The sequence below is a fragment of the Ostrea edulis genome, chromosome 1, assembly GCF_947568905.1.
Source record: "Ostrea edulis chromosome 1, xbOstEdul1.1, whole genome shotgun sequence".
NCBI classification, from domain to species: domain Eukaryota; kingdom Metazoa; phylum Mollusca; class Bivalvia; order Ostreida; family Ostreidae; genus Ostrea; species Ostrea edulis.
Window position 1 is genome coordinate 107,657,042 of NC_079164.1, and position 15,193 is coordinate 107,672,234.

The window sequence follows — 15,193 nt, forward strand, 5'->3', positions numbered from 1 at the left end:
CCGTATTCTTTGGATATTACCATAGGAATATAAAGCATGTGTTTGATGCTAGGTGAAGATAACGAACAGTGATCAATCTCATAACTCCTATAAGCAATACAAAATAGATAGTTGGGCAAACACGGACCCCTGGACACACCAGAGGTGGGACCAGGTGCCTAGGAGGAGTTCTATGAAGTTCTATAAGTTATATACTTGATGTAAATTACTCAGTGGGATTTTATAACTTCATGTCAGCTTTAATTAAGATTATAAATTGAAATGATATATGTACTGCTGTGTGTTTTGCATTGGTTATTGTTCGTATTTTGTTTTCTTTTCTTTTCTTTTTTTTGTTTTGTCATTTAGTTCGCTTGCTGAAAAAGGAAAAATGGAATCCACTTTCTTTAATTTCATCAATCGACTATTGGATGCCTGTAATATCTGGACCATATGAATTCGAGGTAAACAATGTCTTTTCCCCTAGAAATACATGACTGATTTCAAATGATAATACTCTTTCCTTGTTTTTTCCTTCTTTTGATATAGGAGATCAAATATTTATTCGAAGAAATTGAAGACATGCTTTTCGATTATCTCAAACATGATGACCACAGTTTAACAGCTGAGGGAATATGTTGCGAATTGTTTGTGTCTTACGGAGACCTAAGACAATTTTTCCCCGAACAATCAAATATTTCTGATATAGTTAAGAAGCGAATGAGAATTGTCGACTTCAATATTTGTCAGATGTATTTTCGAAAGGTAAGATTTCGTTATGATACGAATAGTAATTATTGTTATTACTTTCATAATTTTGTACAGTAACAGGAAAATTTAGTCGTTACATACAGTCAACAATTTTTATCAAACACGTTTTGAAAATTCCTAGGGACTCCCACAGTCAGTATGTGCAATTTACATGAAAAGAGGTAAGTACATGCAATATAAAATGCCACCCACTTGCATTTTAAAAAAAAATTAATTAACACAGTGAATCGTGAAAATTACAGTTACAATGTTATCTTATTATTTGAATTTGAAAGAACGCTATGAGGGTACACTGGACGTAGACAATTTGTACCTATGGGCATTAGCTCTCAAGGATCTTGGAAAAGTAGATGTGGCCCTAAAGAAAGTAGAGGAGGCTATCCAAACAATACAAACCGAGGTAAAAATCATATAATCAAAAATGACATGTGCAGGGGAGAGTTAGAGCCGAGGCCATATTGAAAACTGGGAATTTAGCGAGACCCACTGGTGTCACTACTTTGCCTACTTTTTACCTTTCTTTCGCGAATCAAACATTATTATTATTAGTAATTGGATGCTTATTTTATAAGTTATAAGCAATTTTATAAGCAATACGATGTCATCACCGTTTAAACGGCCAAATCACCGACAAATTTTGAATTATGTGGCCTCATCGCCATTTGATTTCTTTGCCTATGACGTTAGCACAAAATTCCAATTGGGGTCAAATTATTAACTTATAGATTACTTAATCCTCGAGTCTTGGAAGCTAAATCCACGAATAATGATAGAATTTAAAAAAAAGTTAAGATCAAGTTAATGAAGATGTAAAAGGTAGGCAAAGTAGCGACACCCGGTGTTCCCGCTCTAACTCTAAATCTCTCTCGCAAGCGGAATATTGGATTACAGATCATGTTGTGAGATAGACATATTGATTAAACGATATTTGAAATGTTTTAGAGATCATGTCTAGTTGCTGTCATGACCTAATTTATAATACGTAATTAATTTATAATCACCGGACGTAGTTTCTGTACCTAAGTGTTCACTAATTTGACATATAAATCTTCTAACGTTATCTACGCTATTGAGTGTAACCTATGTGGCTTAATTTATGTGGGTGAAACTAAGGGTTCACTTAATAAAGGAATATCGGGGCACATATTTCAAATAGATAATGGTGGTAACTAACTTCTTTACAAGCATTTCAATTTACCGAACCAATCCATCTTGTCCCTGAAGGTAATAATTTTGGAGAGAAAAATTACCATCACACAATATGGATACAATGATAATGTATATGATGTGGGAAATTTGACTTGTCCACAAGAAAATAACGTGAATGAAAGGTGAAGATAATAAACAGTGACCAGTCTCATAACTCCTATAAGCAATACAAAATAGATAGTTGGGCAAAGACGGACCCCTGGACACACCAAAAGTGGGATCAGATGCCTAGGAGAAGTAAGCATTCCCCGTCGACCGCTCACACCCGCCACGAGTCTTATATCCTGATCAAGTAAACGGAGTTATTCGTAGTCAAAATCAGTGTGCCACGAACGGTCTAACAATCGGTATGAAACACGTCAGACAGCATTTGACCCAATTGTATTGACGAACTATATCATTATAACGAACATAGAATGTGATGGGACTCTTTCCCAATACTCAAAGACGGAAACGCAGTCATGGACATCGTTCATATAAAAGACCAAGTATAAATGATGTCACGTTTGATTAACATTTTACCTTACGTCAACAGAGAATTAGGTCCACATCATATTCGCACAAAACTTTACTCTGTTCCATTGAGAGTTTTACATACGTTATTAGAAGAAACCACAGCTAATCTATACTTGGATTTTTCAACACCTGAATATAGACTGCACTCGATGATTATGGATGTTGCCAATAACATGTTCTTTAAACCAACACGGGTCATGAATTATGTTCCTTCCAAATCATGCCGCCAGTTCCTTAAGCTCAAATTTATAAACAAAGGAATAGATTCGTCAACATAAGCAAAATTCTTCGTTATAAAAAGTTCAGTCGTGTATTCCAACTTATTTCATGTCTCCGCCCAGTACTTCCTACAAGTATACTTCTACTATTGCATCCAGCCGTTATAATTATGAACAAACTTTGCAGTGCCTAGTGTAACGACTCTTTGTTATATATTATATAATCTATGGTATGACACCAAGAAGGTATCTACCCGGTATCTATGAGGCTCGTTACAATAATAGGGTTCGAAGGTACCTATCTATATCAATGAAGAAAATGTATAATAGTTAATACAATAATTTATTGATAGTATCAAAAACACAAGTATAGTCACAGTTCAATTGCTCAGTAATAATAAAACACTGATGAGAATCCGGTGTTGATCGGTGCCCGGTGCTACTAGTTGTCCGGTGTTACTTTGTGCCCGGTGTTAGGTGCTACAGGTGTAGTCGTTCTCGAACACTACGACTAGTCTAGAATACTATCAGATTATAAGGACAAAGTCTGGATCTCCGACTCAATGATCAGTATTACAACCTGAACTAATTTAATTATGCATAAAATCCAACCCCCACAATCTATAGCACATCATGCATATAGAACGTTGTTAAACTAAGTACGATATCTAAGTAACTCGGTGCAAGGTGCTTCTGCACTGACTCTAAAACTACTCCGTGCGTAATATACTAAAGTCCACCACCCTAAATCTATAACACCGTCATATACTATATATTCAATGAAATGGGGATATATATCATACGCATGCCATGCAAATCTACCGCTACCAAGTATACATTCATACAGAAGATATAATTAATCAATTCTAAATTCAACGCACCTGAAATGTGCGGTGACGGTGCAACTTTGCACCGAACTATAAAATTATCTAAGTTTTCTAACTCATTAAATCCAACTAGATCTGTTGAAATAACAATAACTTCAAAACTGACTATAACTATAAAATATTAAATATTAACTAACTGGGAGAGACCTTGTGTGTCTCACAGGGACAGAACCCCGAGTGCACCGACTATCAAAATTCTTAATATTGAATTTCTAAATACTCAATAAATTTACTAAACTTTAATTCTCTAAAATTCCCTCTCTTGTACTATCTAGATGAATTAAATCTGCTACGTAATTTAATACTTAAAGTATTTGCAAAAATTAAGGAAATACCTCAACGTCGGTGCAGCAGTCGGTGCCAAACTTCGTAATGTAATATATAATGCAGAATTCTGTCGCCGCGGACTATGATTCGCGGCTTTTATATCTTGACGCAATGGTGCAGCTGATTACGTCATTTGCTGTACATAAAACTCCTAAAACATGCTTTTCTCAATAAAGTGAGATCTTCTGACTTACTAATATAATTCATATATAACTTGTTAATTTATCTATGATTTTTAATGTAATCTAAGCATTTTATCTATAAAGTTTTGTTTCTAAAACTATTGACGTGTCGACGTGTACTTCCTAAATCTGGAAAATATCCGTCTCTATCATACGGATTCTGTAATTATCGAGCGAAAAGAATTTCCCATCTCTACATCTAATGACATCCAGGTAATAAACAAATGAGAATTTCTAACATTTTTAAGTGATATCAGTCTTAAACTCTATCGGAATCCTAATATGTTTTACGGCGTGACCGTGTTTGAGGGCGAAGCAAAAAAGTTTTGGCATTAGTATCTATATCCAAAACAGGACAAAAACAACTCGAAAGTTAGCACGCGGACGGAGCTGTATCAAAACATCCTGGACATTTGATCCGCCTATATATTGAACGCGGGAAATATAACGCAATTGATGTCAACAGTACATTGTGACGTCATATTCAGCGTCGTTATTCAGCAAATTTACAAACATAGCGTTTGAACCACAACAAAAAACATGGCGTTAATCGTGGAGTGATTATATATGATTAAGAAAATAAGATTTACATGCCTTTACGGATTTTATGTAACATCTCAGAACGACGTGAACTAGGGTAGACGAGATTTAAAATGGAAGAATACATGTCCACGCGCTAATATTCGACTTGACGCCATTGGTACCAAACTTTTCAAGTTCCATAAGTATGGTTAACTTTTTCACTATTTTCCTATATTTTCCTTTTAAACATGTATATACGTGTTACCTATAGGGAGAGCTCCGCTCTCACGGCTTTCGGGCCGTGAGAGGGCTTCGCCTTCTAATAAAAGTATATAAAACACTAGATATAGACCATCTAATACTTGCTTATGGAATTTATGAGATTGATCACTGTTCATTATCTTCACCATTTATAATGCAGTATGTAGACGTACATTTCAAACGTTATTTGGATGCTCTGAAATCCATTTCTCTCTTTCTCTCATAGGAATCTAAAACTTTCCTAACACGTCATATCTGGTTTATTTAAGATAGTGACCATATTCCTAATTATTCACTGACCCAGCATTACCATTTTAAGGATGTCATCTGATCTTTTTTATACAATAGAGGAAAATTATTAACATATGTTATGTACGTTTATATACTTTTATGATTTATAACTGATAAATCATTTATTTTAAATTATTTCATTGTCAATGGATACGTGAAACCATAAGGTAACTTTGATTAATTCTGTTGGGAAGAATTTAGTAAATGACATGTAGTATTGCATTGATAATTTTACAAAAAATAAAAACGGAGGTAACTGCTTACAAAAGTGGTTAAAATAGAGTCTGCTTGTCACATTATAAGAATACTAGATGTAAGAATAATCAATTGATTGTTTGATAAACATCTTATATTCTGGGCAATCTGGATATTACATCAAGTACATGTATCATAGTGTCTGGTTGAAGTAAAAACACGTTTTTGATGTATAATTCTTAAAGTTGTAATCTGGTTGAAATTACGGCTGGTTCACGCTACAACGTTATGGGTTAACGCCCATACGTGATGTGGGTTGAATTAACCCGAATCTTAATATCTTAATTAAGTATATTCAACAAAATTATGTGTCATACGAAATACATGAGGTTGAGTTTTTCAGAATTTTCATCAGTTATTTTGGCTCTTCGATTTAACATGGAAAGTATAAATTTCCATTTTCTCCATCATGCAATTTTTTCTTTAATAAATAATTGGTATAATGAGTAACTCTTTATGAAGTTTGTATTTATTTTTTTCAGCAAAGCTCTGTGGTTTCAGATCTATTGTGTATGAACGTAATATTTGTAGAATGTTCCACGCAAATTGACCGATCTAAAGGACTCACTGTGTTTAAATTCAGCCCCAGAAACAAACGTTGGATTAGATGATGAATGGCTGGCTGGAACTAATATTAGTATCCCAAAAAAGGTAGACTTTCAGTAATATTTTTGAGAGAATTATGAATTTTCAAAGTAGAAATGCTGATGGAGTAAAACTGTACATTTAGATGAAAGACAAGGCATTAAAAGTTCAGGAGGATTTTAAAAAGAAAACAAAAGTAAAAAAACAGAGTGAGTATAAGTGGAATTGGATTGAAATTAATTATTGCAAAATTGAAAACAAATGAGGACTTTGTTGTTAATGTTTAATAGCTGAGGCACAAGACATAGAAAATACCCAACCATCACCAACTGAAGACTTTGAAGATTTTAGTGTGCCATATGAAGATAGTACGAAATATAGAACATGGAAAGACGTCCCTTCTCACGTCCCAGATCCTCCTGAAAGGAAAAAGAAACGTAGACACAGAAGCAAAGCCAGTACAGAGCCTCAAGAGGACTACAACGTTGAATACGTAGAAAATGAAAGTGACTCGGGACAAGATTCCAATAGTGATAACGAGCAACCAACGAAAAAACCATTTCATTACGAGGCACCAGAGTACCAGAATTCTCAATATGACAACTCTAGTGATAGCGGCATCGACACCTTCGACGAGGAGTCTCATTTTGAGACTTTCTCCCATTCTGATAAATCACCCAGTAACAGTGATCTAGTCATTTTTGGCATAACCCTCAAAGATAGATGTAAAACCAGTTTCCAGAAAAAGAAGAATGCAAAGTCTTTCCAATATCAGCCTGAAAAGCCAAGCGATGAGCTTCGTCTTTGTTTGGAAAGAGACAAACATAGGTATAAGAGATGTATAATGGAAATAGAGTCAGCACATAAAGCGACCTGCAGAAATTTAGATTTGACAGACGATGTAAAAGAAATATTAATTTCTGGAAGATCAAAATGTGGACGGAATTTCACAGATGATGAGGTGGTTGTAGAGATTCTCGGGGAGTCAAAGGCACAGACAAGCTATATTCCAAGATTAAAAATTGATTTAGCAAAAGAGCGTAAAGACAATAATGTTTATGGACAAGTCATTGGCAGATTAAAGAGAAACAGGTATAACGATTTAGATCATCCGGTACTGATATGTGCTAAAGATGAATTTGCAGAACATATGATGAAACCATTATGTAGGACAGTGCCAAAAATTAAAGTTTCTCATGAAAAGTGTGAAAACAATTATCAAGTTGATTTGTTTTCATTTGATGCAGAAAGAAATGTTGTGGAATATCGAGATACCATGGTTATCAATCATGCTTACAAAAAGTCATATTGCTTTCTTGTTGCAATAATGACTTGGGAAGACATGTATCCATTTGGAATAACATTGAAAGTAATAAACACAAAAGGTGATATTAAGTCAGGTATTGGGATTCTCAAACTGCAATACCGCGTGCCATGTGCATATGATAAGGAAACTACAAAAGCAACAGAAGCTATTTTAAATAAAACGGCAAAGAAATCAGCCCGCAGTGAGAAAGTGATCTCGGTTTTTACAATTGACGACGGAAAACAAGGTCCGATAGAAACTGCATATAGTGTAACAACCTTAGAATCGGGACTGTATCGCATTGGTGTTCACATAGTAGATCCCACCTCAGCGATTAAAAAAGGTGATGCTGTTGATACAGAAGCAAGACGAAGGGGAACAGATTTCTATGTGAACAAAGATATACCACCTGTATACATGATCCCAGAACGCCTCAGTCGTGAATTGTTCAGTATTGAACTTGGCAAAGAGAGAAAAACTTTGTCAGTTTTCTTGACAATATCTGTTGACAACAATGACATATCATTTTATGACAATGATGATGTAATAGGAAATGTGGAAAAAGCTACCGTTAAGTCTGAAAAGCGGCATAGCATACGAGAAGTTCAAACTCTCTTAAAGACAAAAGGAGAGAACAGTGACATCAAGAAGTTGTATCTTGTATCACAGAAAATGCGAAAACAAAGGATAGGAAATGCGTCCTTTTTTACAGACATAAATGAAATGTTTCCATTCGAGAAAAACAGTTTTATAGAGAACATCGATGCGTATTTATTAGTGCAAGAACTACATATCTTTGCAAATAAAACAGTTGCAAGTTATCTGTTTGATAAGTATCCAGAACTTGTACCATGTAAGTGTCATAATCGTCCTGGAGAAAACGTTCTTATGAGGTGGAAAAAAGCAATTGATGACCACATGGGGAATGTGTTACTCAATCTACAGGATTGTGAAGTAGCAACTGGTGCCCGATGTTCGATATTTGACAATAATTTGGATTATCTGAGGTACAGAAGTCTTATACCGATACAAACCACCGTGTGGCAGTTTTTGCGACAGTTATCAAAATCAAAGCAAACGGATAAATTACAAATTATCCTTGGAGCAGACGAAATACATCCAATGCAGGCATTAGCTATGGGAGAATGGATAGAAATTCTTGATGTAGCAGAATACAAATGTTCAGTTCATAGGAAAGAAGCAATGCACTTTGATTTACGTGTTCCTATCTACACATCATTTACTGCTCCACTTAGTCGTTTTATAGATCTCGTAGTCCACCGATTAGTGCACGCAGCATTGGACAATGCGAAAGAACCGCCATACGAGAAATCCGACATTCAGGAAATTTGTACAGAAATGAACAATGTGAATCGTATCAGAAAGCAGTTCAGGAAAGAATGTCTCGTTTTACTATTTGGTCACTCGCTGAGTACTGATCCTCATGTTTTCAATGGATTCATTCAAAATGTTACCAACAATGATGTAGAGCTTATAATTCCTACGTTGCGGAATTTACCAAGAATAAGCAAGTTGTTGCCAATAAACTTACTGCGCTCCAGGCAAAAACCAGACTTTATCAAAGCCACCGGATCTGATCGCTATATCATGACAATCAAATGGCAAAATCGCCTCTATTCATTGAAAAGGAGAACAATAAACGCCCCAAAGGAGAATACTTTTCTCAGAATCAATCCTCATCAAAATGTCCAATTCCACCCATTAAAAAAGTGGGTAAATGTCATCAGAGCACTTTTGAATGCTAAAACTAAGAATATTTTTTCATTGATGGTGGATGAAGATCAACCAGTTTCCAACAAACAAATTCCCGAGGTTTGGGACACTGTAAATGACGTGAGCTCGGAGATACGAAATGGAAACTTTGCACAACAAACATGTAGCTACAGCTTATCTTTCAATTACGGCCAACTTCTTGTCATTCAGATGTGTGCAGAACCTGATAGGGGGATAATGACTCCCTTGCCTCAACTGTTAGATATTACACCAAACGTTAAAATATGTTTACAGCACGTACGAGATCCACTTGGTGTTTTATCTTCAATGGCTACAAAGTCAACGAAAGAAAAATATGTTTCTTGCAAAGAATACATTGCTATTTGGATGCCAATATTCACTATGGAAGTTGCAAGGCAAACGGCTGACGATGAATCGTTCACTATAAATGATTTACCTGTTACGTTTCGTGAAAGAGGTGGAGCATTTTCTCTCAAATATTCCTTTATGGAAAAACGTGACATTGAATTCACAGCCCACTCTGTCGACCTTTTAAAAACTGAAGACGACGCCAACGGTAACAAAGAAAAGGAGCGGTTTTACATGCCAGGATCTGATTTTCTCTGCATTAGATGTCCTTTAGAGCCAAAGAACGATATTCTTACAAATTTTGGTAACGGCGCAATCTCCCCTCAGCGCCGTTATTGGATGGGTCATGCACAAGTAAACGATGTCCGCTTCAAAACGAAGAAAGACAAAGACATTGTCAGTGTTCAATTCGTTTGTCACAACAAAAGTCCCACAATTCCACCGGAAATGTTAAACAAAAAGAGGGAATGTAGTGTAGAAATATTACCAAAATCAGACGTCAGCAGGTGGGTTCTTTGTGTTATTGTTAACTGTTACATCATCATTTTGTTATGAATTTGTTAGCGCTCTTGTGAGCTTTTATATATAAAAATATAAGGTAAGTCCTTGTTATAGGTAAAAAATCATCGAAGATTTCTCATTTATTCCAAAGCGATTTCACCCTACCGCTCTTCAAATTCCACTAGAGAGCCGCAGGGCGAAATCGCTTTGGAATAAATATGAAATCTCTCTCTCTCTCTCTCTCTCTCTCTCTCTCTCTCTCTCTCTCTCTCTCTCTCTCTCTCAGATAACTTGTATAATCGTCATCTTTAATATTTTTTTGTTTTGAAAATTAACAGGGCCAGACAACCTCATCTGAATTTTTATGCTGTCGTCGTTAACTTTATATATATTTACTTCTTTTAATAGAACCACTGCACTACATGTAATTTCATCCAAAACGTGGCGCAAATTATCCTTGATTAAGGAAGATTTAATGATATAAGGGACGTGTGTCTTCCAATGGGGAATGATGAAGAAAAAGTAGTATGAAAATAGGATTCGATGTTTATTTGTTTTTCTAAAGAAACACTGAACCAAAATATCCAAAACTAGAATTAAAGTTTCCACATATAGTATAGAATTAAAGTTATATAAATCATGATCGCCAGGGCAGGGTCATAATAAAGATTTAAAGTGGAATTATATAGGACGATTTTAACAACTTCTCTCTAAAACTCCACGGAGTTGTAATTTATTTGATTGAATTAAAACTATTCCCACATAAAGCAAAATAGGACAAACACGAACCCTTGTGCACAGCAGAGGGGGATCAAGTGCCAAGGGGAAGTAAGAATCCCCTGTTGACCGGTCACAATCGTCGTGAGACCTATATATTGATCAGGTAAATGGAGTGATCCGTAGTCAAAATCAGTATATAAAGAACGGCTGAACAATAGGCATGAAACACGTCAGACAACATTTACCTAATGACAGGGGATAGGTATCCATGTATTATAGGGTTATTGAACTTATATTTATAGGTTATAGACTTTGTATGGGAAAATATGACGACCGAGTTTTTTGGCGCGTAGACGGACCGAGCTTGCGAGGTCCGTTCACGACAAAAAACGAGGTCGTCATATTTCCCATACAAAGTATATAACCTTTTTATTATATACTTTCAATTTCATTTAGAAACTAACAATAATTTTATTTTTAACAATAACTTTATCGGTTTAACTGAGTAAAAGATGAAAAACACGAAAAATTTGAAAATTAACGGCGTAGAAATTTGATTGTGACGTAATGTTTGCGGGCCGGAATGTTTCCGGGCATATATCGTGTGATATATGCCCGCAAACTTTTAAAGAAAAAAGAAGAGATGAAATTGAAAGTATATAATAATGGTGAATATTGGCACGAGTTGGCTGTCAAAATGCACGAGCTTGCGAGTGCATTTTGACAGCCAACGAGTGCCAATATTCACCTATATAAGTTCAATAACCCTTTTATTATATAGCTAAAGTATTTAGTTGTTAAATTATATCCCTTTTCACTCAAACTACTCCAAAATAGACGAGAAGTAATCAATATTGGCATCTAAGGTGAAGGTGTTCAATAACAGCATGCATTTCTTAACTGTTCAATATTTAACCCGTCATTAATGCATGAAGCAAACTGATTTTGTAAATGGGGACATCATAATTTATGTACAATAAAACATTTTGCTTAAGTAAATATCAAATACCGGCTCTGTCAGATTCGGAGGACCGTCGTCTGCCATTTTGGCTTGTTTACGTCGTTACGGTAACGTCAATATTGAACGCTCATACTCGGAATGTTTCGGGCGCATACAATTTACGCAATGCAAAGTTAGCGTTCAATAAATTCTCAGGATATTGAACGCTAACATTCTCTAGATTTTACGCAGATTTTATAATAGACTATTTATTAGCTATATAATAAATAAGATTATTATTTTCAAAACCCTTTTGATAAAAACGGGGATATTTGCAGTTAGGTCTGTCTGTCTGTAACAGTTTCATTTCCGGGTGGTATCTGTTGCGTATTAGCAATGACCCTTCACATAAACAATCTCTCTCAGTAGAAATTTTAAGATAATCAGGTTAAATATGGTAAGATGCGATTTCCGAATTCTGGTTCCTGGATGACAGATAAAATACAATTTGAACATCATCAATATATCTACGCAAGAAGAGATAAAGAGAATCAGATTATATATATAAAGTAGGTCAAAATGCCAATGTTGATTATCACTTGATCACATATTTTCAGTGTATGTTTTCAGGATGATATCTCAATGGCAATTTTAGCACAAGAAAATGAGTTTCCATGAGTAAAAATGATTTTGTTTGAAGGTCTTAAAAGGCCAAAGTCACCATGTAACATTTGGGCAAAATAGCTTTAAGTCTGTATGTCAATTTAGAAATAAGATATTATGTTGAACCTCTATGAGTGTTATAATAGGAAGACTAGTAAAACTAATATTGACGTTCAATGTCATACATCATAGGCAAAGACCTATAAAGCATATAATGTCGAATGGATGTATTGTATACAGTTAAACATTTTTCTTATAACTTATCTTAATGGAAAGTCCAATAAAATTAATGCTTCATCGCATTGAGATATTTTACCACTGCAATGTGTAATGAAAGGATGTGTGAATTGATGTGTTAATTCACTGAATTTGTTTGCTTTCTGTATTTTCTGTAATTTGATAAAAAACATATATCGAAATAAATCTGTACATTTTCACCCTTACAATGTATTTCAGGAGAATAGAGTTGTACGTGAAATGGTTGGAAAGTGCATCAGAACTTGCTAGGGCAATTGCACTGAGGAGACGAATTCCAGAATTGGGTAATCTATAAAGATACTATGATTAAAAGTAGCTACCAAAAGAGTCACCGACACGCATCGTAAACTTAAAGATCAAAATCAAAATTTAAAAATCCTATCGAAAATGATATTTTCTTTAAAAACGTATTGATTCCTTAATGTTGATTTTCCTATAATTCGTGTATATCGTTAATTTTGCGGTCGGGGATGAATTTGTCTTTTTTTTCTACAAAAAAGCAGCAAAACTTGGTTGATATGATATGGTAGTTATTTTTGGGTGGATTTTCACGCAACTGTGGTTGTCATAAGGATGATGGAGGATATAACTTTGTTTAAAAATGTCTAATTTTGTCTAATTTGATAGTACGTTATGTTTCACATTTGTGATAAGTATGACAAATATTGCCCAATTAGTTTACGAAAAAATCAGACCTATATTATGGGTCTTTTTTCCTTTCTCTTGATTTATAGGGAGTGTATGCACTTGTTCATTTCATCATCAACTAAACATATATTCAAGACAAACAATTTTTATATCCCTGATGTGTTTTGGCCTATCCGTCTGTCTGTTAGTTTGCAAAAACTTTAATCTTGGTCATAACTTTTAAATGGATGGTGATGCTTTCAAAAGACCTTTGTTTGGGTCTAGAATTACTATTTGCCAGTGTCAATGTTTCACAAACACATCTTGTTTTTTTTATGCCCACCCCCCCTTTCAAAGAAGAGGGGCATATTGGTTTGCACCTGTCGGTCGGTCGGTCGGTAGACCTCATGTTGTCTGCTCAATATCTTGAGAACCATTCACTTGCTCGTAATGATATTTCATATGTGGGTTGGTTATGAGTAGAAGAGGACCCCAATCGTTTTTCAGGTCAAAAGGTCAAAGGTCAAGGGTCAATCTACTCTAGATATAGGAATATACTGTCCGCTCAATATCTTGAGAACCCTTTGCTTGACAGACATCACACTTGGTACACTGGTACAGCTTCAAAAGAAGACGACTCTTTTTGATTTTGAGGTCACATGGTCAAAGGTCGAGGATCAAACTGGACTTAGGAATATACTTTCTGTTCAATATTTTGAGGGCCCTTTGCTTTACAGACATCAAACTTGATACATTGGTAGATCTTCAGGAGAAGATGACCACTATTGATTTTGAGGTCAAATGGTCAAAGGTCAAGGGTTAAACTGGACATAGTAATGAATTGTCCCCTATATTTTAAGAATTGCTTGATTGACACCAAATTTGGTACACTGATACAACATAAGGAATAGATTACTCCTATTGATTTTTAGGTCACATGGTCAATCCACTCTTGACATAGGAAGATATTGCCTGTTCAATATTTGGAATTGATTATGCTACTATGAAATAAATGATGTGTGTGTATAACCCTTTTCAATTTTGCACCATGGGGGCATATGTGTTTTACAAACATCTCTTGTTTTCCAAAAAAGGTTTGATAAGGAAACATTTTATATCAAATGGTTGAGCAAATGTTGGGGGTGGGGGTGGCGGCTCCGTCGTTTGGCAAGAAATCACTAATATCAAAAGTATCTGTCTTCCCTGCCTGATAACACACTTGATATACTGGTAAAGCAATAACGTAAATAGAAGTTGCAGGACTGTTTAAAAGAAAGGATCAAGATTTTTACTTTTCTATCCATACCTGATAAAAAAACCCAAAGAGGATGTTAATTATTTGGGTGTTATTTGAGTTCTTCCATGAAAAGCTGTAAATGTCACAAGTAAATCTGAAGAGTAATCACTTCTCAAATATCTTTAGTAGCATAGCTAAACGTATCTTTAGCTAATTAAGGAAACATGTACAAATATACATATTTAAACATTAATGAGTCATTAGACTAAGATCGAGTTAACCGGAACGGGACTAAACCTAAAACTAGTTGCAACATGTTTCTTTGTAGATATAAATTGTTTAGAGGTAGGAGACTCACCAAAGAAAATCGGACCAAATATATTGCCAATTTATCGGTAGAGTTGGTTAAAATATTTCTTTTGTTGATGAAAATGCGTTCGAAATCGGAAAATAATGTTTTTTTTGCGTTATGTTGGAAGCATAATTCAATTAACTCAAAAATTAGATAATAAGTATAACAAATTACGTAATTCATATAATCTATTTCAAATTCGATATTGTAGCCTTATATTATTTTGTAAAAATGAAGTTTGGTGAAAAGTCGATATAAATTAGCAAATTATATTACTTACATGTAGCGTTATATTGCAAGTAAAATTAAAATGATTCAACAATTAAATAACTACGGTGGCTGGTCTAGGATTCTGAAAGAATTTTGTTTTTTCAAAATTCGTTCCCACAAAATCAAATTCATTCCCACACAATGGAATTCCTTCTCTTGAAAATATAATTCGTTCTCATGAAATGAAATTCGTTTCCAAGAAATAAAATTCGT

At 34.8% G+C, this 15,193-nt stretch overlaps 2 protein-coding genes across 4 annotated transcripts in view; both read left to right on the top strand.

Annotated features, from left to right (window-relative positions):
* The window catches only part of LOC125666820 (receptor-interacting serine/threonine-protein kinase 1-like), a 542,042-nt gene that overhangs the window by 288,114 nt on the left and 238,735 nt on the right, over positions 1 to 15,193 (top strand). The window lies entirely within an intron of this gene.
* LOC125666997 (helicase with zinc finger domain 2-like) overlaps positions 1 to 15,193 on the top strand; it is a 46,479-nt gene that overhangs the window by 22,511 nt on the left and 8,775 nt on the right. For all 3 annotated transcript variants that reach the window (XM_048900283.2, XM_056153217.1, XM_048900291.2), the window contains exons 10-17: positions 349 to 443; positions 529 to 744; positions 872 to 911; positions 1,026 to 1,150; positions 5,950 to 6,069; positions 6,149 to 6,212; positions 6,294 to 9,918; positions 12,693 to 12,778. In XM_048900283.2, coding sequence (XP_048756240.2) covers positions 349 to 443; positions 529 to 744; positions 872 to 911; positions 1,026 to 1,150; positions 5,950 to 6,069; positions 6,149 to 6,212; positions 6,294 to 9,918; positions 12,693 to 12,778 — 4,371 coding nt within the window. The remainder of the gene's footprint in view (positions 1 to 348; positions 444 to 528; positions 745 to 871; positions 912 to 1,025; positions 1,151 to 5,949; positions 6,070 to 6,148; positions 6,213 to 6,293; positions 9,919 to 12,692; positions 12,779 to 15,193) is intronic.